This window comes from Ammodytes marinus (assembly GCF_949987685.1).
Source record: "Ammodytes marinus genome assembly, chromosome: 7".
In the NCBI taxonomy this organism is placed as follows: Eukaryota; Metazoa; Chordata; class Actinopteri; order Uranoscopiformes; family Ammodytidae; genus Ammodytes; species Ammodytes marinus.
The window spans coordinates 26,082,506-26,109,091 of record NC_137211.1 but is presented as its reverse complement, the minus strand read 5'-3'; the positions used below and the strand labels follow the sequence as shown (position 1 = coordinate 26,109,091).

The following is a 26,586-nucleotide window of genomic DNA, read 5'->3' as shown; positions in this document are numbered from 1 at the left end:
CACCTTTTAGACATTATCTTATATTTGCCAAACTCTACCTGTAACCGTTTTAATTTGGGCTATATTTTACTTTCACCCAATTCATTGTTTGCAGCCATTCTACATCACTGTCTAAACATTTCAATTTATGTTTCTAAGATATGCAAAGTCATGGCTGTCCAGGTGCAGCTAGCTAACATAGGGGCTATCCTCATGCAGCTTATGTAGGAATTAGGTGGGGGGGGACTGTAACCCCTTTGAAGGGGTAAGCCTGCAAACGCGTAACAAACAGCCAAGCTACTGTAGTGTTTCATGTTTGAGAAATCAAACAATAAGACATCCTGCTATGGCGCGCAACGTTTTTCTTAGTGGTAAAGGACCAAGCGGTAATTGATACAAAAACAACATTTCACAATAACTGCACTAAAGAAGAGCAGAACAAGATAGGGCGCTTAATGGAAGTCACTAAGGTTGCTATGAAGACCAGCTACACAGAGGCAGTCCTATTCTTTGTACTATCTTGTGATGGAAAACTACCTCCATAAAAAGACCTGTACTAGGTAGACTAGATAAGAGTTGATACCATGTAATAGAAACTTGCCAATAGCCAGTTTTTTCATTACAGACTCTGAAATGAACCATCTTGATGAGCTCTCATGAGAAGAGCATTACACAACACATTATTCAAAAAGGTTGACAGGGACATTGAGTTCCTAGAAAAGCTCTCTATAAAAACAATGTTGTATAATAATTATTATAGAAATCGTTCTATATATTTTAGTAAGGGTCCATCAGGTTAACTCATGATCCAATATTCAAAGTAAAAGGTAAAGAGATGGACTAATGTAAATCAAATCCATAGGGCATCACGATAATCCAGAATTATTTTTGTCTGTCTTTAAAGGAGAAGCACTTCCTGAAAATGAATTAAATGGGATACATATCATGACAATGTTATCTATGCGAGTATGGAAAGCAAATTTTTCATTCAACCATATGCCAAGATATCACTGCAAAGAGACCTTTACTAAGAGACCTTTACTAATTAATTTCCAGCTACTCTCAGAAGAGTATATTTATCTATCTTTTGTTTCAGGAGAATGTTATAAATTAGGTTTCTTGTACATTCAAAGTAAATGTTAATTAGTTAAATGATAGCAGAAGTTTGTGAAAGGCAGTCTGAAGGTCAGTGATTTAGGCATTGTGAAACTGTATCGATAACTGTTTTGCATTTCAATTCATCTGCGCTGGTTGGTCGTTCCTTTATTATTTATCAAAATGGAAAACCGAACCGGTGCTAATACAAAGCCTTGTGGGACAGCTTTTGGTATTATTATGACTTTGGATACACAATTACCATTGCTGAGAATACTGTGTTTTGCTAAAAAAAAATATTTTGTTTATCAGTTTATAAATGATTAAAATACTTTGGCCGAATATCTTTGTCTATTGCACCTCAAAGCTAAGACCTACAATATATGACAGGCTACTAAAGGGTAAAATAGGTGGAGACCTAATTAAGGCAGCTGTTTCCATTTCATAACTGTGAACTTTTGGTTTTACCTGGTTGTAAGACCATAGAAAAGTGTTGAACATTTTAGCCTACTGAACTATCAAGTTTATCCGACCCTGTGTTTGAACCCCCAGCTGTGTCAAGCAGCAAGAGATATTAACATACATGAATGTACACTGAATATAAACTGTTCGTGCACAGAGAAAAAGAGAAAGATTGATTCACAGATCAATGTCAGGTTCAGTCAGGTGGAACAGCTCAGATGCTGGTATTAGATTCTGCCTCCTTGCACAAACAGCAGGTAAAGGATAGAGGTAAAGACTCTCACGGACAATATTCCGCCTAAAATCAGTGCTTTCTTTTCAATATGTACTATACTCACTCAGCAATTATCCATATATTATATATTTTCAATTTCTTTGTTTACTGTGTATTGCAAACATTGTAAATAATGTTCTTTGTATTGCAAAATATTTATTTACATTTATATACTGTTTGGTATATCTCGATTTATTGCATATATTACCTATCTTTCTTTATCCTTTGTACATATTGCACCGTGGGTCTGAGATAAACTTATTTTTTATTCCACTGTATGTCTGGCACATGTTGCAGAAATTGACAATACAATTGGCTTGACACATACAAACACACAGACACACACTAACACTAACACATATACGTCTTGAAACACTTCTGCAAACTCATCTGGCTTCTTATCAAGCCAACGACGATATTTGGCAATACATAATATTATTAGGTTGTTTTTCCTTCACAAACTCCATGTTGGGAAGGGACTGAACAGCGTTTAAAAAAATAAGAAGCATGGTCACATACTTGTCTTCATGCAGGGTTTTTCTGTGCTTTATTATTTGTGAAGGCTTGCCCGAGGTTGTAGTTTTAGGCAGAAAACAGCACTCCGCCATGGAAACTGCAACTTAAAAACAAAGGGTTTTTGGATGGGGATTAAACCCATTTACATTTTCCAGCGATGACTATTAGGTTGTCATCTGTGGTCATTTGCTAACAACATTAGCATTCAAAAGTATTGGATATTAAATGCATTTTGAATTTATATTTATGAAAACACATGTATTACTCTTGTTCTCTTCACCCTTACAAAAGCACTTCTTAAAACCCATGTTAATTCAAGTCTGACTCTTAACTTCAGGATAGAGCAGATGTTGGTAAACTGTTATCCTGCAATGTAGTATTGTAGTGGTACTGGCTTATGGCTTTGCATCACATACTGGTTTGAGTTAGTGAATGTTTCACTGTAAAAGACTTCATCCCACAAAATAATGTAGTTCTGACTTACTTGGCATTGGACGTAACGCTAGGTTAGTTGACCAAGAAACCAAGAAACATTAGATATGTAGAGTATCTCTGGGTGCCATGTCGAATAACTTCTATTTATTACAATATGCAATAAGTCTTCAGGCATTAGTTTTACACCAGAATCAAATGTACACTAGTGAAGACATGATCATGAGAGCATTTTTCTCAGAGGAATTAAAATTGCAGCACCTATCGAACAGAAAGGAGAAAAGAAATGGCCATGCAGGTGATATGGCCAACATAACTTCAGGAAGGTCAAAAGGTCAGAGTAATAAGTTACTGTGTGTTTTACTGGCAATGCTTCATTCAAGTCCTGAGCCACTGTAGACCATAGTATAATGTATGTAATGAGACCAACAGGCAGATGTGTTCTACTAGTTTGTTACTTTGGTTCACAGGTAGGATGCTCTAACACTCGTGTGTGTGTGTGTGTGTGTGTGTGTGTGTGTGTGTGTGTGTGTGTGTGTGTGTTTGATATGTGTGTGCGTGCGCTTTCCCCAGCTGTGCAGCTGAGATTACAGATGGCTCTCAGTACTTTGTACTATTGATGATCACAGATGGTGTGATATCTGACATGGTCCAGACCAAAGAGGCTGTGGTCAATGTGAGTACCACACACACACACACACACACACACACACACACACACACACACACACACACACACACACACACACACACACACACACACACACACACACACACACACACACACACACACACACACACACACACACACACACACACACACACACACACACACACACACACACACACACACACACACACACACACACACACACACACACACACACACACACACACACACACATGGATAGCAGTGCTTCTGTCTTTTACAGGGAATATTGTGGGCAAAATCTCCATTATATTTCTATGCGCTTTCTAAGATTAAAACAGTTTGGTCCGCCAACCAGTTCTGTTTGAAGTTATACCTGAGAAATAAAGTAGACACATCAGAATACAACTAATTTTTCACCTTTCACCACAATTAAATTAATGAATGCATTTACTAGACAGTGCTACCTTCGTTATAATAATTCAAGTCTCTTGAAAGCTGTTGTTCTCCCAAATATTATATATGGATCCTTAATTGTTTCAATCCACAGAACTGATCATTGCTTGTCTTTTATATTTGACTTCTGTGCAGGCATCATCACTCCCCCTGTCCATAATAATTGTGGGTGTTGGACCGGCTGAATTTGATGGTGAGTAATCCATTTTAGTAATAGGTATAATTCATCAGAAACTCAACCTTAGTCCACATGAGAGTGGAGGGTCAAAATCTCCCCTACCCTTTACTCTTCTGTAAATGAAGTGATTTTATTTCCAGGAGACAACACGTTCAAACAGTGTCTCAGCAACGCCCTGTGGAACACTCACAGGTGATTCACTCAGCCATTACACCTGGCAAAGCAATCAGCCACAAAACAATAGATGAGCAACTGGCATTAGAAGAAGGAGTAATCTAGTCACCACAAAAACATTAGATTTAGTAATCTCTAGTTATTTTTCTGCCACACCTTCTACCTCTCCATGCCACTTATACACCTGTCTTCTCTGTTACCTGTTTCCCAACAAAATCATCCAGATTGTTTTTCCTTTTATTGCTATTATTCTGCAAATGTTCTCGATAAGTACATCACAATGGTTACTGGAGTGATGCAACACATCATATTTATAGTGTTTCGGTGGTGGAGTACAAATGCGAAACAAGTTGATGCATTTTGAAATTGTGGTCCTTGAATGCACATTTTCTAAAAGCAATGAAAACATGTTTACATTTTGAGCATTTGAACAATTGTTAGCAAATGAAAAAAGAGCCCAGTTGAGATTTTAAATGTGTTTTTCAAAGTGCCCTGGCCAATATAGATCTCCAGGCTGATTTCTGAGGCCTGAACCCCTCAATGTGTGCCTGGATCTTGGACTTCCGAATCCTGACAACCAGGCCTCAGGCTGTCATGGCTGGTGGGCACATGTCAAATCCCATCATCCTTAACTCTGGAGTCCCCCAGGGCTGTGTGCTGAGCCCTTTGCTGTATTTCCTGTACACCAGGCCCAGCCCCAATACCATCCTCACATGTGTGGATGAAGTGGTGGTGGTGGGCCCGATCACTAACAAAGATGAAAGGGCCTACCCTCAGAAGGTGTCATACCTGACAACGTGGTGCCCGGACCAGTGCCTCCTCCTGTGGCAAACGGACATTGTGGTGAAGAAGGCAAGGCACAACTATATCACATCAGAAAGCTCAGGAGAATTAAGGTCTCCCAGGAGATCCTGAAATCCTTTTACTCTACCACCATACAGAGAATACTGACTGAAGCTATCACTGTCTGGTATGGAAATAGCTCCTCCCGGGACCAGCAAGCCCTGCATAGGGGGGACAGGTCGGCTGGGGACCATGGGCACCCCACTCCCCTCTCTACAGGATGTATACACCAGACGGTGTACCAGCAGAGCAAAAATGATTATCAAGAATCCCTATCACGCCTGAAACAGACTTTTTGTGACTCTGAGGTCAGACCAAAAACACACACACAAAGACTGAGGAAAAGTATTTTTCCCCAGGCAATCAGAACCCTGAACTCAGTCACTACATAATAGACAATTCTCCCCAGAGCAGCACTCTGAACAACCTCCTGCAATTTGACACTTTAACCCTGGCCATTTTGAACAAAACACTTCATAATTGACATCACCTATCTGATACCTGACTCCATTTTAATTACTTGTGCATATATAAGCAGGGGTGGACAGACCAGGTTTGGGAACTTCCCTGAAAGGCTGGTCCATTTCGGGCCGAACCGGCTGGCAGGCACATTTGCACAATTGCTCTGTGTCACTGCCTGGTCAAATTATTTTGAAATTTCCTTTCCAATAGGAGGCAACGTGCACTGAAAACTTTTCATACAGCATTGACACTAAACAGTTTAAATTTAAATGTGTGATCGGTTATATGGAAGGCAGCATTTGACTTTGGCATTGACTTTTATCTTACTTGATGGGGATCATGTGAACAAACAGGAAACCACTATTAGCGGCTGCATTATATTTCATCTCAGTAAGGTCTTACTTTTCCTGGGAGGGTTGCTGCACAAAGTCAATGGAGTCAAGTGTCCAGGCATCTTCCAGCCCACAGATCAATGACTGTTCAGTGGGGACCTGTTGTGTGTGAGAGTGTGTGAGAGTGTGTTACTGCTCAGCAGGGTGTGACTACTTCACAACTCATACTTGGGTTAGATGGCCCATCTTTCTCCATTTGTTCCAGCAATCAATTGGTTGGATTGGTAGAAGAAGTAATCAGGAATGTACGGGGGTCACAGGTCAAAGTGGCTCAATAACTAACTCGGAAAGATATAGTGTGTGTGTGTGTGTGTGTGTGTGTGTGTGTGTGTGTGTGTGTGTGTGTGTGTGTGTTAGTACTTTATTGCCAAGCCTAATTGCCTCTGTTTGTTATTGTCTCTGTCTTGGGGCTGTGTACTTTTTGACCTAGCATGTCACTTTCACAGTTCTAGTGTTAGTCCTGTCATTTTGTTCTGGTTCCTTGTGTGTCTTTTTGATGATGTGACCTAAGCATGTGCTCTGTCACCTTTCCATGGCAGTGTCACACATCCAGTGGGGCTCAAACTCAAGATATACACTGTTGTGTCCCATGTTGTTTTTGAATACCCCTCACAATGAGTCTGAATCTCGAAAACTGTTTGGCCATAGTTGAAATGGATATCTGAAAGCGTCCATAGCACCACTCTTAAGATACTGTGCTTTTCCAATGAGTTGCCACACTAACTTAGATTGTATGGCCTGTTGTTGGATTGTGCATAATTTAGGCTGTTGTGCATGACGTGTGCTACCCACTCCCTGCTGAATACTTGTTTTTACTTTCCATGTTCCACTTCAGAATTTCCACTATGAAAACCCAAAAGAACAGAGTGTACCTGCTGTATATTGTCCTTGGGTGGCTCCAGTATTAAATAATATTCACTCTATGGCTTCCTCTCCTGACTGTTGAACACATGAGCTACTAAGCTCATCACTATGCCACTTTGTAACAGTTAACATATGTTTTAAAATAATGTTAACCACACCACATCACTTATACAAATTTTTTCTATTATGTTCAACATTATTTCTATTACATGAACAGTATCCAATTTCACTACAGTTATTATCATTTTGTTTTTTATTCCATGTACAATGTTCTATTTTTCCTACATTTAATTAAACTTTATTTTGCATTTTACTTTATATGTATTATGGTACACCTTACCTCTACACTATTTATCTGCACTGTGTCCTTGCACTACTTTTGTGTGTATTGGTGTTTCAGGTGGCTTTCATCACTTGTGTGTTTCTATTATACATGTTCTTCCTCTATATTGCATTGTTGAGAGGAGCTTGGGACTTAAGAATTTCATTAACAATGACTGCTGCTGTTATTGTTGTGCATATGACAAATACACCATCTTGAATCTTTTAGCGATGGAGGAGCTGGATGGAGATGAAGTTAGAGTGTCCTCCAGAGGACGTCTTGCTGAGAGAGACATTGTACAGGTAAGCATCATCATTCTATTTAACTTTGCTAGAAAGCCTTCAGTATGTTCCTGTTAACAGCAGCATGGGGAGTATACCCCAGATGAGCATGGCTTACATTCACAACACACACTAGGACATGTATTGTTTTTTTCATGCATTTTATATACCATTCCAGTGGTATATAAAATGGATGTAGCATCCGGCCTGATCTCAGTTATGTAAAATTGCATCCAATCGTCCTCTCCTATGCGCTTCGCCATCTTGTTAGATTTTGCCTCCGCCTCATTTCCTCTTACCAAAAACACTTGACGTCAGGGGGAGGGAGATATGCCCATCTAACTCACGTATACCTCTGAGGCAAAGCGAAGGCCTGCGGCTAGCTGTCACTCAAAATGTTGCGCCTCTAATTAGATTTTAACCTCCAATAGAATAAAAATGAGGTACAAAACATTTTTGTACCAGGCTTTAAAGAGGTTTAATAATGCATTAAGTGCATTAATTCCAGAAATTAATCACACCGCGTTAATGCTTTAATTTAAACAGCCCCTATATATTAGGTAATAGAATTGGACGAATTGAAGTAACTCAAGCAGAAGGTTATATCTTGAAAAAGACATGTGTCAAAAGTCACTATGAAAACTGACAAGAAGAAAGATGTTTCCTTACCGTTTATGCCCTCAAAGACATTTTACCTACTATGATTTTATTCATGATTATTTTTTGGCATTTTCAAGCTTTATTTTGATAGTACAGAGTTGAAATGGGGAGACAGAGAGAGAGGGGGGATGACCTGCAGTAAAGGTCCACGTGTCGGATTCGAATCCGTGACCACTGCAACGAAGGCCGGAGCCAATATGGTACGCGCTCTATCCACTACGCCACCGGAGCGCCCCGTGATTTTTTAACTCAACAAGAACAAGTAGTTATTTCTTTAAATAGTTTTGCAATACGTTTTACAATCATCAGGTACTGATGGAACCAGATGTGGCAGTAGAAAACTGCAATTTTCAAAAAGCCTTTTAAGAGATATGAGAAAACAAGAAGCACATTATCATCACAGTACTATTGTAGTTTAATGTGCAGACGGGTCAGTCAGCCGGCAGAGCATTTGCTAAAATGTTAAAGCCTTGTTTAAAATGATAAATGTACAGTTTCTAGATGTATTGAAATGTACTGTATATTGTGTTTTTAAAACCCTAACCCTCAACTGTGTATCTCTGACAGCTGTAATCTAAGTTGCGTGCTTGAAGTAATCCTTCAAATGCCTCTAACCTTATGACAATAATTCAATCATAACATCATCACAGGTGTAGCAGAATTTTTTTTCACTTAAGTTTCCTTTAAATGCATTTTCAGTTACTGATTCAATGTGATGGCTGCCTGTACTGCGGCAACACTGATTATTTATACAGAGAGAGATTTGTTCTCACGTCTTGTTCCACCTCCACTGTGAATATATCACTCAATAAATCATCTTTTGTTAGCATACCAGACCTCTGTAGCCCACTCAACATCTCTGCTTGAGCATCACACACTTGAATCTTCAAGCAAACGGTCAGAGGTCAAGTAGCTGCATATTATAATTCTGGCATTAAATTTGGCAACTGGGCCTCGGCTTTTAATTTAATCTTTTTAAACCCAGTGACATTATGTCAACCAGCTGGCATATAAATGGTTAAAATCCTTCAAACAAAGATGAATATGGTTTGTATGGTAAAGACCAAAGTTGAAAAAATAATGTAGAGATGATTGAAAAATACATTCATATTATTTTAATATTCATATGAATCCCAAGGGACCAAAAATGGGCCGAAGGAGGCTAAAGGAGTTGTTTAAAGTATGCAATAAAGGTCAGAAAGGGCAAAAGAGGTCAAATAAAAATAACTTCCGGGATAAACACTTGACTGTGTGCAAATAGGAATTACAAAAGACAATGTCATAACACAATGTCATGTTCTATCTTTGTTTATGTGTCATGGTATGCAGCACCATTCGCCATATAATAAAATACGACCCTCGAGAAAATACAAATTGTGTCAATCTCAATATAAATCTCAATATAACAGCAACATACATTTATGTCACCGAAGTTGTCTGTGTTCACCAGACTGATGGCTTCAGCAATGGTATGTACTGTATGAAAAGGGCTTGTGGAACAATAACATAATGAGAAAAAGTCTACATGTTTCTCAATCCCTCCAATGAGATATGTTTTTTACTAAAAGGTCACCTATTATGCAAGATGCACTTTTTCATGGGTTTTCAACATTAATATGGGTCCCCGGCGTGACTAAAGACTCCCAAAGTATGAGAAAAAACAACCCTTTCTTTTTCTCCATCTCCACCTTTCTGAAAACGTATGACATCACAACTGAAGAAGACACGCCCTCTCATTACCAACCTGACTTACCACTACCTCCACCTGTGATAAGTCTCAGCCCCAGATCCCCTTGAAACTAACTGGCAGGTAGATTAAAAAACACCCAATCATCGCAGACTGGGCATTTTGGAAGGCGGGGCTTAAAGAGACATGGTTCTAAAACAGAGCATTTCAGACAGAGGCTGAAAATAGGAGATTCGGCAATGTCACTGTGAGAATATAATTATTATTTTTTTTACTCTACCACTCTTCAAGTGGAAACCCAAATTATGATTTCGAACCTGAAAAAGAGCATGATATGTGACCTTTAAATAAAAGAACACACTACAACGTATATTTACAATGTACATACAAAAATCTAAATAACTATTTCCTCCCACTACCAGTTTGTTCCATTCAGAGATTACATCGACAGATCTGGCAACCAGGTCCTCAGCATGGCCCGGCTGGCTAAGGATGTCCTCGCAGAGATCCCCGAGCAGCTGCTGTCTTTTATGAAGAGCAAAGGGGTTGAACCGCGACCGGCCCTCTCCTCCTCACCGTTACCAGAGCTACACCAGCATACTATCTGAGCCCCTCACACAGCCACAGCCATGTCCCTGCCTATCCTATGCTTTATCTATGCTCACTTCCCATGCAGTTATTTGTCATTTTAAAAAGGAGTGATCGAACCCCTCTTTCCTCTCTTATGACTTGTGAAGCTAAACAGGCCCCATCACACACTCACTCATACCCGACTAACTCACACACTGCTGTTTCCCATCTCTGGCTCTCACATTCACGTTTCATTTACTGTACGAAAAGAAAATTGACTCTTAAACCATGACTTTCCCCTCTCCTTCCCCACTGACTATCATTGAAAGCTTTGACTTTTCAAATTCCCTTCACCAGACACGTTTGCCCATCAGAGTTTTTATTGTTGTCCTTTTGCCCTCAGCAAGTGTTAACTCCAGTGACATTTGGCAGGAGTCCCCCGGATTTTTAGACACAAAATTAAATTGAACCCAAGTGAAAGCAGAACCCTTAATGAGCAGTGTATGACAGCATGTGTGGTGTGTTTTTCTTTCCCAGTTTTGACCCAGTTCTTTGGAGTAATTGGTCACCATGAGACAGGTGTTTGTGATTTATACTTTACTGTCGTCTGTGCCCAATCTGTTGAAACTAAGGGGGTTTTCAGACTGTCAGGTGGACATTCCCAGGGGGTTCAGGAAGGTTGGAAGAGAAGGGAACTACATGAGGCACAGACACTGAAAGGGACAGCTGTATGTAGGTGATAAAAAAAAGTTAGTTATTGTAGTTTTTTCCCCCGTCCATCCAACCCACTTTGACATAGGGCGCTGTCACAGGCACGATGGCCCCCCCTCCTCACTCCCCTGCTGGCCTGTACTCACACTGCTCCTAAAGATCCGGCCCTAGGCACCATTGCTTTTTGTCAATACGTCACCACGTCTTAACGCATGCAGGTTTGGGATTTGGAGCATAATTGTATCAGATTTGTTTCAAATATTGAGGCAAACCTTAGGCACTGTGCTTATGGCCAAAGTGTGAGTGCCCCCATAGATAGCAGTTGGATCTGTAACAGTGGTGCTGAAAAACAGCTCATTGAGGCAATTGAGGTACACGAAACTTCAAGGCAAATCACTATTCTTAGATTGATGCAGTTAGGGTAGCGCACCGCTTCCTCTCTGAGTCATACCTGTGTTTGGTAATATCTAAACCCGCAGTCCTCATATACATACAGTATGTTTAGATTCAGGTGAGACACTGCAGATGAATAGGGTAAAATGTTCAATATATAGATATCACCATGAACCTTTGCTAGTTGATTACTAACATTAACACAATTATTTTCCGTATTATATGTTTGGGTGCACTGTGTCATGTAGCTAGATGAATTAGTAACAGAGAGTATTCAGGGATAGTTTTTGAGTGTGTTGTGGATGTGATTCAGAGTGTAAGGCAGACTATTGTTGGCAGGTTCTAGTGTGGGGGTTTCCCATCACATGATCTTGATAACCACTCACACACCTTCACATGGATAAAATGCACTTACACACAACACACACACACACTACTCTCTGCCATGACACACTCAGCTCTCCTCTTTTGCCCAGCGTGGGCTGAAGGGTGGATGCCGGTTCACTTCCCGCTGTGAGAGAAATGCCAGTGTCTCCGGCCCTGCAGCGCGGAGGAGGAAGAGGAAATAAATAAAAAGGAGAGACAGAGAGAAGGAGAGAGAAGGCAGAAAGGAAGAGAGATGAAGGTGTAAAACAGGGAGAGGGAGTCATGGGAAGTAGGGGTTGGGCCTCATCCAATCTTTGATCCCTTTTAAACAATCCCCAAATTCTACCCCTGGTCATGGTAATACCCGACAGTATTCCTACTTTAACTGTAGTGTATTTATTTTAGTTTCTCGCCTTACACTACATTTTATGAGATTACATTGAACTAATCATGATCATGTTACATTCGCCAAATACTCATTTTTACCATCTAGTGACTACTAATATCGCTGGAAAACATCAATATGTAACGTTGCAATGGACATTTGTTCTCTTTTTTTCTTCCATTTATCCCTGGCTGTCACATGATGATATGCAAGTATGAGCGCTTTGTCTAAATAGCCATGTCCTTTTATTGACAAATTTGGCATCCATCAATTACAGGAGTTCTGTTATCCGTCAGCATCTTGGTCCCAACACCTTTGTTGTCGTAGCTGGTAGGCTCACTAGCTTTAGCGGTCCGATCAACTTTTTTGCCGAGGAACGAAGTAGCGAGAGGTTGCGGTGGCGTTTAATAGACAAGCTTTATTTTAACACTAATGCTAAATGTTACACTTAAACGTGGCGCTTGATAGCATTTTTTATGCCAACTAACATCAAAAACACCTGTAGCATTGGCTGCACCATCATCAAACAAATGTGTTTCCAGCGTCTACCAATCATTTGCTCAACAATGTCAAACCTAAAACATTTCTCATCAGGCCATCAGGGGGAGCCAAAGCCTGTAACACTTAGCATCTGCAATGGGGTATCACTATAGTACTGCCCAACCTGTAATGGGAAATAGAAAGGGTGAGGGTTGGAAGGGAAGGGACATGGATGGACAAATACAGAGGAAGCCACCTCCAAGTTATGTTTTCTTTTTGTCTGTTTTTTTGTCTTCAGTTTTTCCTTGTTGTTAGTGTATTGTGTGTAGGTGTCTTTGTTTTATTGTAAAAAAGTTTAAAAAAAGACAGGACGAGCACAGATCCATAGGTTAGTTTGTTTGAGAGGAGGAAATGGAAACAGACAAGATGAGAGCCTGGGTTGGAGAAAAGCAACTGTAGCTCAGTCTTAAAGTCTTTGTATGCATATTGTTTTTTTTTTGGGGGGGGGGGGCTGAAATCTCAATGAAGGACGCACATTCTCCGAAAAAAGCAATATACCTGACTCCTGGAGTAATGTTTTGCCTTATGCATGGCAATCCCTCCTCTCCCCTGACATGACTTGACATCTCATTTCATTGGAGCCGTGTACAAAGTGGGCAAAGTCTGCCATCTAGTGTTTTGTATAGCAGGGTCTATTTTATTATGCATGAGTGTATTGCTCTACTAACACACACACACACACACACACACACACACACACACACACACACACACACACACACACCCACACACACACACACACACACACACGCGCGCACACGCACACACACACACACACCTGATGCAACAGTCCTTGCTACCATAACTGACTGTAATGCAAAGTGAATTCAGGCATTCCCCCCTAAAATTATCCAATTAAAATGAACTAAAAGCTATCAAACATCTATGTTCTTATGTGACATGTGACTATTTGAAGACATTTTGTTAATGTCAGTGTGATGATGTTGGCTTAGAGGGTTGTTTATGCTGTTGTATGTGTTGTGTAAGCATTGACATTTTGTATTAACTTCTACAATGATTATTTACATTTTTGCATGTTGAAGAACAAATATGGGTCCAATTGTTGTTATTGTAACTGTTCAAAAAAAAGAAAACATATATCTCAAAGTAATATGCATTTTTCTTGTGTAACTGTACATTTTCGTTTGCAGATTTCAGAAACCTTCTTGATGTGTCTTGCGAAAAAAGCTGCTATTTATAGTAAGGGAGACTTGTGAAGTTCCCCTTAGATAGACGTGTATTTTTGATATTCTGCAATGTTCCCAAGTCAATAAAATAGACATGTAAGGTCTCTGCAAGACACCAATGGCATTTGAAAAAGGTATTCTGAGGGCACCTATAAGCCTGTTGTGAGATTTTTGTACAATAACTTTTTTGTCCATCTCCTATCTTTGTCTTATGGCTGTATAAACATGTATATACTGCCCACTTATCATAAAGATTAAAGCAGGATGACTCATAACATATCATTGTATATACAGTATAAACTGACATAAGGAAACATGTTTCGCACTCCTTTGCTTACAGTAGAGCTACTAAAGGTCCTTCACAATTGTGTCTCTAATAATAAATCTATATTGTATGTTGATGTTTTTATCATTGTCCAAATAAGAGGAATGTATTTGTTTGAACTAGAAACCCCCTTAACTGTTTTGACAAATATGTTGTGTTTTGATATGACGTTTGACAATGTTTGTGTGAACTCACATCTCCTAAAGTTGTTGAACTGCATTGCATCAATATTAAGCATTAAGTGACACAATCTCGTGTATTGTATTTTGCTGTTTGTCCATACGAGGAGGATTTAAAGTGGCAGGTATAATTCTGTTACAGTATAGTAATTCATTCTGCAGCATCAGAGAGACTCCTCCCATGGAAATGAGTTGAGGATTTAAAAATGGTTGATTCAGTAAAGTCATTCAACACACAGACTTTCACACACTTTACATAACGCTTGCCTGATAACTGATTGCACACGGCAACAGCATGCATTCATCACTATCCCCTGTATCCGTTTCCATCTTGTGATGAAAATAAATGCAGCATCTGACAGAGAGTTGTGATGCATATATAAATGGATAGCCATGTCTGAAATTGAATCAGTGACAAACATATAGTTTCAATGCATAATGTTTTTAATGAGGAGGTGGTGAGTTTATCTGTCTGTGCTAGCAAGATCGATATGCATATGTAGTTGGAAAGTGCCAGTTTTTATGCTTACCATACATTTACAGAGAAAGGTTTAATAGCTTTAAAGGTTGAAATATAGTAGGAGCTTACATTTTAGCTTAATGGGATTGTAGGGTCAAAAGCTGCTGATTTAGCAACACTTTTTCCATTGGATGTCAGTCAAGTCAGTCAGGTAAGTAGAGAGGGATGGATGATTAAATAGAATACTGAATAATTAACTACATGGCAAAAAGTATAGACATTAATACACTCAACAAAAATATAAACGCAACACTTTTGTTTTTGCTCCCATTTTTCATGAGATAGACTTAATGATCTAAAATTCATTCCAGATACACAATATTACCATTTCTCTTAAACATTGTTCACAAATCTGTCTAAATGTGTTATAGTGAGCACTTCTGCTTTGCTGAGATAACCCATCCCACCTCACAGGTGTGCCACATCAAGATACTGATCTGACATCATGATTAGTGCACAGGGTGCCTTAGACTGTCCACAATAAAAGGCCACTCTGAAATGTGCATTGTTTTGCTTTATTGGGGGTCTGGGGACTCAGAACCAGTCAGTATCTGGTGTGACCACCATTTGCCTCATGCAGTGCAACACATCTTCTTCGCAGAGAGTTTATCAGATTGTCAATTGTGTCCTGTGGAATGTTGGTCCACTCCTCTTCAATGGCTGTGCGAAGTTGCTGGATATTAGTGGGAAGTGGTGCACGCTGTCGTATACGCCAGTCAAGCACATCCCAAACATGCTCAATGGGTGACATGTCCGGTGAGTATGCTGGCCATGCAAGAACTGGGACATTTTCAGCTTCCAAGAATTGTGTACAGATCCTTGCAACATGGGGCCGTGCATTATCTTGCTGAAACGTGAGGTGATGTTCATGGATGTATGGCACAACAATGGGCCTCAGGATCTCATCACGGTATCTCTGTGCATTCAAAATGCCATCAATAAAATGCACCTGTGTTCTTCGTCCATAACAGATGCCTGCCCATACCATAACCCCACCACCACCATGGGCCACTCGATCCACAACATTGACATCAGCAAAGCGCTCACCCACACAACGCCACACACGCTGTCTTCCATCTGCCCTGAACAATGTAAACCGAGATTCATCCGTGAAGAGAACACCTCTCCAACGTGCCAGACGCCATCGAATGTGAGCATTTGCCCACTCAAGTCTGTTACGGCGACGAGCTGGAGTCAGGTCAAGACCCCGATGAGGACGACGAGCATGCAGTTGAGCTTCCCTGAGACGGTTTCTGACAGTTTGTGCAGAAATTGTTTGGTTATGCAAACCAATTGTTTCAGCAGCTGTCTCAGTGGCTGGTCTCAGACGATCTTGGAGGTGAACCTGCTGGATGTGGAGGTCCTGGGCTGGTGTGGTTACACGTGGTCTGCGGTTGTGAGGCCGGTTGGATGTACTGCCATATTCTCTGAAACGCCTTTGGAGACGGCTTATGGTGGAGAAATGAACATCCAATGCACGAGCAACAGATCTGGTTGACATTCCTGCTGTCAGAATGCCAATTGCACGCTCCCTCAATGCTTGTGGCATCTGTGGCATTTTGCTGTGAGACAAAACTGCACATTTCAGGGTGGCCTTTTATTGTGGACAGTCTAAGGCACACCTGTGCACTAATCATGATGTCAGATCAGCATCTTGATGTGGCACACCTGTGAGGTGGGATGGATTATCTCAGCAAAGCAGAAGTGCTCACTATCACACATTTAGACAGATTTGTGAACAATGTTTGAGAGAAATGGTAATATTGTGTATCTGGAATGAATTTTAGATCTTTAAGTCCATCTCATGAAAAATGGGAGCAAAAACAAAAGTGTTGCGTTTATATTTTTGTTGAGTGTATGATGCCTTCTCTGTTCTGTGAAGGCTGGCTTTGCTGTCTTACTTTCATCCTACATGATTTGCGTGCAGGTCAGGGCTCTGTATAGAAAGTTTTGTCTGAGTAAAAGAAAACTTGTCTTGTTCTGGCATAGGGTCATTGTCACTACGAAATAAGTTGGGCTTGCAATCAAATCATGTTAAAAATGTTTTTTTTAAATGACTTGAAATATTTAATTAAATAAATAGTGTATGCTAGCACGAGGATTTGGACCAGAGTGTCCACATTCATTTGTGTAAAATCATCACAAAACAGACAGATGGAATATATATATATATATACTGTATATGAATATAAGCTGAGAAATCCACCATCATTCCAATTTAGTGATGGTGACTAGAATGTTGATGTCGTGCTCAAATGGTTACAAAATTGTATTTGTTAAACCCAGCAGTAATTCATACAGGCCCAGTGTATCTGGAAACTTACATGGGAACCAGTGAAAGCTGACCACAATAAGCTTTGTCTGTCTGTAAATGAAGTGGAAGGTTACAAAACAGTCCCTTCTCACACTAATGTGATAATGACATGATAGACAGTAATGAAATGGGCCATGTGGACAGTGAATGATAACCACATTTAATCCCATACAAAAAAAAGAATGGCTGCATGGAGTGTATTTAAAATTATATATATACACACACATACTTTGGAAAATGGAAAATAATATGGTATTTATATGTGTATGTAGTTTAACAAAACATGCTCAACTCCCTCCACAGGGAGTCCTAAAACAGGCTGTTTATTTTTGGATAAGTATGCTGTTATGTAGACAGTGGCCAAAGGGGAAGAAAAAGTGCTTAAACACATCACTGCTGATTGCACAGAGGAACAGTCGGGGCCCTGCACGCTGCAACGGCCTATTACACATAATGACTTAAAGAGGCAGAGGAGATGTGTAGCTGTGCCTGGGTGTAAACATGCTACTAAAGGAGGGTCAGAAGCAGACAGGAGCCCAGGAGAGGCATACAGGAGAAGGGTTCATACAGAGAGAGAGAGAGAGAGAGAGAGAGAGAGAGAGAGAGAGAGAGAAGGAACACACTGTCACACTGATCTGCCTCCCGTGTAGGTGCACTCACCAAAAAAAGGATGATTTCATTTTCAGACACGTATTAGCATAATGAGTCCCCGAGAGTTTTTGGACAACAACAAGCAGATCGTGATGTCATTACAGCTTATTTTTTTCTTTTTCCTAAACATCATTTTTTATGAGTGTGTGGAAAAGAAACAAGGACAACATCTGGCAAAAACGTGTGTGTTTTTTTTTTAAGGGACTCGAACAAACCGGGTTTTGTGGGACTTTGGGTAATAGGTCAGAGAGGCTTAGCTCAGGGAAACTTTGTGGCAAATATAAATGAGGCTTTTCAAGCTAGAAAAAAAAACGGAGGCACACTTGTGATGTTTGCAGCAGGCTGCTTAAAGGCTACTGGAGTTGGACAGGCTACTGTAAGAGTGTACAAAAAAAATGCTTAAAGTAAAGCTCTCAAACAAGGGCCATTGAGAGTTTTTTTTATGCATGTTCTTAAGTGGTCCCCTTAAATATTAACTGGAACTGGAAGTTAAAGTGTGGCTGAAGAAAGCTTATGTGATTAGTTACGTGAGTATAGAATGACTTGCACTCAATTCAAAGTGACAGATTCTGCTGCGAAGGAATGCTGGGGGTAAATAATCAAGGAGACTTAATCATGTCGAATTTTTTAAAAGACTCCATAAAAGTTCCAGTAGAGTATTACCAATAACAACAATGTAGCCTTTCTCATGTTCCACTTACCTCACCACTGAGCGTGCTTTATAAAACAGCTTTTTGTTGTTGTTATGCTGTCACAGCTGAGTGCTGCTGTGTGGACGGAGTTATAAACCAACGGGAACCAGCAGTGCCAAAAGTCAGCACAATCATACGCTGTGTAAAAACCCATATAATGTCTCTCCAGAGGGGCTGAGTGGAATACTGTTGAAAGAATAGTTTAAAACGGGACGAAATACGATCATTTGCTTCCATTCTGAAAGTCAAGTAGATTGATACCACTCACATGCAAGCTTGACATAAAGACTGGAAACATGGAGTATTAAAGATGAATATGTTATTTAGTGATCTTTAGGGTTGCTGTTGATTTGACTCTAAGCTAAGCTAAAAGACCACTTGGCAACCATGAAGACGGAAGAGAAAGTCCTTTTTTCCGACTCCGTTTACCCGAAATTGTACGAAATGTGTGACTTAAAATTACATAGGAAGGAAAGCCGTTTGTGGGAGCAGATTAGGCGGACACTTTAACTGCTGTATTTGGATCTCCTACGGATCTTTTCATGCGCACACATCAGCCTACTACTTGCTCTGTGTGTGTGTGTTGGGTGTCATATCAACAGGTATCTGTCAAATGTTTCCATTCAACTGACATCACTGCAGAATGTATATTCTTATAGCCTATGTTGTCCTGAAGAAACATCACAGGGCACATGTTTTACAAGGTTTAGTAGGTAATATATGCCGACAGACCAGACATGGCTGCAGGCCCTAGAGGGGTGTGACACACATTGTAAAACATTAAAGAGGATACACTGGTTGGATAACAGTTTGAGGTAGGACACTGGAGGACAAGCTCCCAGCTCCCACTGCTCCTTCCTGCTGAAACTATTACTCACTTACTGAAATGTGAGCCGGTAGTTTGGATATATTCCTCCTCTTAATGGCCGTGTAAATAGCTACACTTAGGCTAACAGCATACTTGGATGACACTGCATCTCACATATTGTACCGGTACTTGTACCTCATTTTAAGTGAATTCCCTTACACCCACTCACAACTGATGATCTCAATGTGAGCAGCCAGTCCATGTCCAAAAAGTGTTTGACAGCATACATCACGTAATTCCCTGTCCCTTCTCGTCTTTTGAATCTCTAAATTGGCAGAAACATGGACTTAAAGCCATTAAATAAAGAGTTGGCCTAGCGTACATGCTCAAGCCAACCCCGTTTATAGATCAGAACAAAGAGAGGAGGAAGAAGGGGACATATAATAGCCCTGTTTTGGTAAGTTTGAATAAAGGCAAAGCTTTGTTCTCTGTGTCTGTAAACGGTTTGGATTAGGACTACTAGGTCCAGGACTTGGAGGCATAATATTCTCTGCGGAGCGTGGCAGTATCCATGACAGCAATGCTAAAAAACACTGCAGCCCTCTGTACTGGAGGGGAAAAAACACACACACACAGCAGTATCTGGAGAGTTTTGAAAAACAATGGTGCTGATGACTGAATATGTTATTATACTTTTTGCAGCAAAGCAAATCCAAAAAGCATTGGGATATATTGGTAACACTTGACAATAAGGGTTCATTATTTAACTGCTAGTTCATGCTCAATAAGCATTAACTCACCGTTAATAACTGCTTAACTAATGCTTAATGAGCATTACTTCAGCATTAACTAACTGCCATGTTTGGTTAATGCTTAACCAAACATTAGTTAACCAAGCATAGTAAATGCTAAACCGAGCATTGACCTACAGTTAATAACCAAGCATTTACAGTTAGTTGATGCCTAGTAAATATCAACTACACATTAACTAACATCTAATAGCATTAATGCTATTAAATCTTAGTTAATTAACTAAGACTCAACAAACTGATTTTGACAACAAATTATTTTCACAACAAGCGTTCTCCAGAATCTTTGGCTCTATAAAACACACACCTTGCAATCTGATCCATTGTTAATATAACGAAGTATTCATTTATCATATTAAAATCCTTCTAATGCAACATTTGACTTATTTCATTGAAACTGACAAGCTGACTAACCTGTTATCTACCTTTTAGTTCTTTACCTCAATATAAATGAAGAAGAAAAACACAGTCAGATGAAAAGCAAACAAGATGATCTTTTATGCACCTTATCCACATGGACAGCAGCCAGTAGAAAGCATTAGCAGAGACAACAAAGCAGGGACATTAATCTCACAGCAGGCATTGTGGGGGATTTTGCATGTTTTGGTGCCATCCGTGGTGTTTGGGTAAACTGCCTTTCTTCCACATGGGTATTTATCAAACACCCACTCACAGAGAGAGGGGGCATTGCTCCATTATGGTTGCAAAGTAATATTACTATTTACACAGGACAGTATTGGCTTCATGCTGTCAGATATTCAATGGGAGAATAACTGTGCTGTGGGTTATAAATGATGAAAGATGTATTTAAAGAGAAAAATAAACATTATCAGAAAGGATTCAAAGGATTGCCTCCCACTAAACACATCTGTGCAAGCACAAGCACGCACGTGGACTCTGAGGTGTGTTGACAACAGAATTGTTTGGTGACCTTGAAAGGCCGGTGATGAACCCTGGCCCTGGCGGTGTTTTCATAGTTTAAACAAACGGCAAAGAGACGAGGGGAGTAAACAGGTGCAGGATGTATGGACTGATCTAGGTCAGACTGTTTTTATGTCTTCTCTTTTTTTGTCTGTCTCTATGTCTGTCTGTCTGTCTGTCTGTCTGTCTGTCTGTCTGTCTGTCTGTCTGTCTGTCTGTCTGTCCCTTCTCTCCTTTTTCAAACCTGAACGTGGTGTGTGACAGTGTGTACACTGTTACATATCGAGTGTGTCATTGTGTCCCAAGTTATGGTTCATTAACCCGTCTCCCTCGCTTCCTCCCTCACTCTTTAACCTTGGAACAAACCTGGACCAAAGTCTAATGTTTTTTAGCTTCACCCTTCGTCCCCTGCAACTAGAGTCACTTATTATATTGCCGACTTTTAGTCTATCACGTAATCATTTGGTGTGTATTAAACTCAAAAGTGCAGCAACTGACATGGTCTGGTACCCAAGTGTTGTAACTTGAAAGGGGATATGCGAAAAGACATATTTCAATGTAACCATTTCTAAGAAAAGTAATGAAGTACGTGATTTTTTCTTTTAGTTTGCACAATTCATAAAAGGTCTCCCAGTCTTTCAGCTTCCCATTAATTGCTAGATAAGATTTTGTGTATTCCGCTCGTTTTTATCCAATCAGGAGACAGAGCGCTATACATAGGATGGTCTCTGTGCCCCTGAACGATGACTTGCTGCTCTCCATCACGGCAAAGACGGCTGCACGTTCATCTGGAGGTGATGTAGGGATGAGGGAGAGGACTGCTAACTGCAGTCACTGACAGGAGGTTAATTAAAAGGACCATATCGCTACTTGTAAAAAGCCCTGCTCAGAAAAGGCCCACCCAGTATATATATATATATGTATTTTCCTTTTTAGAATGGATCAATGATAGCGGTTCTGACTTTTTTTAAAATGTTATTCATAGTTTAAAGTGAGCAGATGCTTTATAAAGTATAAACCTACACACAAACAATATCATGCAAATACACCATGCATTCAGGGTCACTTGCAACAGCCTACAATAGATATCCACTGCTCTGTGGCTCTGTGTGAATGATCTTATAGCCTTGAATGCCAGTCTGTATGTAGGCAAAAGGATAAGACACGTAATGCGTCAAATTGGATGAGACTCGCCCAGTGTGCTTAAAAGCCAACTAAGCTGTCTAAGAAGTGCATTAGACAGAGGAGGAGTGTTTGTGTTGGTGTGTTGGTGGTGGCAGTGATTGGTTAGGGGACGCAAGGGTTGAGGCTTCGGCTTTATTAAAAAAACTTATTGCGCAATTCTCTGGGGGAATCTTTGTTCTCGACAACAAGCTTGGGTTTTTTTACACATTTTTCACGTTGCTGTTGGTACTGTGAGCGTCTCAGGGGAGGGTCAGAAAATAGATTGTTTGTGTGTGTGTGTGTGTGTGTGTGTGTGTGTGTGTGTGTGTGTGTGTGTGTGTGTGTGTGTGTGTGTGTGTATGTGTGTGTAATATATGTGTCTGTGTGTGGGAGGGGGGCTACTTGAGAAATACAGCAATTTTAGGCTAGGGGTGAAATAGACTCAAGGATCTTTTCTTGGAAATGCATTATTTTTAACATCTCAGTGATAAAAACAAACACCATAAGAGGTCAAAGTTGGATCAATGTTTTCTCCACTGCTGTGATACAGATGAGATCATTTCAATTCCACCATTTGAACAACATCTGATGTATTTAAGCTGTTCCAAATCGCATACTTTGTTTTTTCTATTCGTCATACTACAGCTGAACATACAAAGAATCTAGTTAGCATGCAGTAGGCATACAATTGGGACATACTTTTAATTCATCATAAAATTCCCCCTTGATCCTGCCTCTTGTTTATATCAGTTGCATTCCTGGTTGTTTTCATACAGAGGCTCACTTCCGATGTGACATTCCTGTACTTCCGGTGCGCACTAGATAGTGGGTCGGAATCGTCCACATAGCATGCTGATTTCAACACTAAAAATCTCAACCGAATGTAGTACGCATACAGGTATTTTTAAGCGTGTTAAATCTGACGACAATAATTGGGACGTCCTAAATCTTTTTCTACCATACTAGATAGCAGGGAAGTATGAGGATTGGAACGCAGGGTTAGTGTCAGGTGAATATCATGTCAAGTGGGGGGTACCTAATACGTTGTGGCACTGCAGTGTAAACTCGCTCTAATCACCCATTGAACTGCTGCAGCTTCCTGTTCACATGGCAAGGGACTGTTAAGTGGTTACAGCGTCAACTTTTTACCTGTTGTAAAATGTTTGGTTAAAAATGTAATTAGGGCTGGCCCGAATGCCATTTTTCAGGCTTCGAATATTCGTTGTTTTTTCCGAGCGAATATTCGAATATTCGTTCCAGAAAAACAACATTAAAAAAAATAAAAATAAAAATAAAAAAAGTTAATAATCCCTGTATACTCCCTGGAACCGATTTTGACAGTATCTGCATATTTTGTTGAAAATTTACGCGCTCGGAAGTGAAGTAATGGATGCGCTATGACACTTAGTGATGTAATATCCTCCTAAATGAGCAATACTACTACTACTACTACAATATTACTAACTTTTATATCCAAATATAAAATTATCTTATGACATTATATTGCAGTACTAGCTTCTTGCAAAAAAAAAATATATATATATATATATATATATATATATTATTAAAAAAAAATAAAAAAAACGAAGCCCCGAACTAATTTAAGCTCCGAATACTAATTTTCCGAACGAGTATTCGAATATTCGAATAATTCGGGCCAGCCCTAAACGTAATAATGCATTGTGTGTGGATTTATGTTTACTTTAAAAATACAGACTAAAATAAGTTAAAATACAGTTTATTTACAAAAGCCTGTTATTTACATTATTTACAGTGACTGCGAAACATAAATGTAAAATATTTAGTACATATTTTGCTGATAACAATAAGTCATTACTGTTTAAATGTGCAATATGTCCTTTTATTTTGAAATGCAACAGAGGAAGTTGATGCAGCTTTGACGCTACTTTTCGACTGAATCGAGAATTCTACGAGGTGCACGTTATGTCCGAAGTACCTTTGTTTACCTTTGTTTTGTAACACTGTAACAACATTTCAAGCATTATTTTTTTTAATTTAGAAGTTTATTGAGCAGGGACAAAATGCAAGCATCCAATAAGGAAGTGACCAAAATTGTAGTAGACCGGAAGGGCCACTGGGGGTGGTACCAAGACTGAGCAATTTTTCTTTGACTCACTTGTTAGACAGGCCGTTTTCACAGTCTTATTAAACCTATTTACAGCCTGGTCCACAAAACCATTTTAGTTTGTATGTTTCGGTCATATCTCCATCACAACACTGAGGGGGGTGAATTTTTTTGGACCACGCTAGTTTTTATTCTTTTGGAGGTTAAAATGTATTGGCGCGATCTCTTGAGTGACAGCTCAAGTTTCTGGTAAGATACATTTACACTAATTGACTGCACCAAATATTGCACTTTTTTGTATTTCTGCACATGACATTAAATAATTTGAAATCTTTTGGTGGTATTGTTGAAATAAATAAATAAATAACACTTAAAAAACAACATCAACAACAATTCATCACAAACAAATTAAAAAGGCGGTTCTCTACATGAATAACCAAACCAACCTACCCTCAAAACTATAAAGTTGGCCTATGTTTGGTTGCAACATTTAGGCTTAGTTCATTCTGCTCTCATCACTGCAAAAGCACTGAAATCATTACAAAAAAAGTTCTTAATCTTTGAACTCAAATCTGTTCCTCCAATTATTTCCAATGTATTTGTGCCTTGTGTCTTTCTTTGCATTAAGAACATTTTTAGGTCTATTTTTATTTTTAGAAACAATACAGAAAGCAGGATCTTGGTGGTTACGGCAATAATTAAAACAGGATGCTGCTGCTCGTCAGCTTCATTGTGGTATGACCCGGCTGGTTGGTCAATTGGCCAGGTTTGTGAAAAACTGGTCAGACCTGGCTGGCCGTGTTAACCTGAAGACTTATGTCAAAGCTTTTAGAAGTTATAGTCCCCAAAGGGACATTCTTTTTCACAAAAATGTACGTTATGAGGAGAGATAATTTAAACCTGTTTGTAGACTCAGGAAAATTACAGAGTAACTATGGAATGTAGAAGAACTACAAAAGGTACCCAACCTGTTTTTTCATGGGGTCCAAATGCTTTTCACAAGGACACCCAGACACAAGTAGCAGGTAGGCCTACATGTGTTTTCCGTGAGCAGGAACGACTCAGGAAATATAATCCAGGCAAAACTGTTTAATATCAACCCCTGCTGTCATTGAGCCTGTCTCCAACTTGTGGTCCTCATTTAAGTGGATATCTCTTGATGACATCTCAGCACTGGTGACCAAGATGAAACCCTCCTCTTGCTCATCCGATATCCTTCCCTGTAGGCTATTTGCCAAAGTGTTTGAGGTAATTGCTCCCTGGGTTACCAAAATGGTTAACTTCTCTCTCACTGCTGGTGTGTTTCCTGATACATTTAAGCATGCCATAGTGGAGCCTCTACTTAAAAAGACAGGCTTAGACCCAACAGACCTCAGTAATTTCAGACCTATTTCCAAGCTGCCATTCCTGTCCAAGATCTTAGAGAAGGTGGTCTCTGAACAGCTGTCATTTTTCCTAGATCAAAATAACATCAACGAGAAGTTTCAGTCTGGTTTCCGCAAACACCACTCTACAGAGACAGCCTTACTGAAAGTGTCCAGTGACATCATGATGTCCGCTGATTCTGGTAAATGCACTGTTCTAGTTCTCTTGGATCTATCCTCAGCCTTTGACACCATCGACCACCAGATCCTGCTGAGAAGACTGAGGGATGAAGTAGGACTGTCAGGGTCAGTTCTACATTGGTTCTCCTCTTACCTATCTGGACATAGCTTCAATCAGTGCGGTTACATGGCACAACTAGATTGGATTATCACATATATCGAACAAGACACTCGAACGGACCGTGTCACTTGTCTGAGTATACATGGCCTTTCAGAAATCGGATAAATGTCCGATGCATGGCTGTCTCAACTATGCTAGGTGGCGCTGTAGCCCTTTCAACCATGCTTTCAACAAGTGGTTTTAGAACCACATCCGGTTCTCTTCCGTCAATAACCCATGGTGTAGCCTATCACGCGCAGGCACAAGCACAGAACGAGAAGTCCGATATGCGATATCCGATCCCTGTATACATGCAGAGAGAAAGCCGACAATGAACGAATTATCTAGGTGTTCTTATCCGACTTCTCTTGTCCGTTATTGTGCCGATTTGTGTCCGAAGTAGATCAGATAAAGGTGTTTACATGCAGTTTAAAAGTCCTGTTGAGGTCTTATTCGTTTAGTTATCCGATTATAAGTCTGCATGTAAACGCACTGACTGTCACAGCAAACCAGATAAGGTCTGAGTCAGCAGATC

The 26,586-nt window shown here is 39.9% G+C and overlaps 1 protein-coding gene across 1 annotated transcript in view; it reads left to right on the top strand.

The window, feature by feature from the left end:
* cpne9 (copine family member IX) overlaps positions 1–10,334 on the top strand; it is a gene marked incomplete at both ends in the record, with an annotated part of 70,581 nt that extends 60,247 nt beyond the window's left edge. The window contains 4 exons of the mRNA XM_080030767.1: positions 3,332–3,434; positions 3,999–4,056; positions 7,327–7,400; positions 10,149–10,334. Of these exons, the coding sequence (XP_079886893.1) occupies positions 3,332–3,434; positions 3,999–4,056; positions 7,327–7,400; positions 10,149–10,334 (421 nt within the window). The remainder of the gene's footprint in view (positions 1–3,331; positions 3,435–3,998; positions 4,057–7,326; positions 7,401–10,148) is intronic.
* Positions 10,335–26,586: the final 16,252 nt, after the last annotated feature.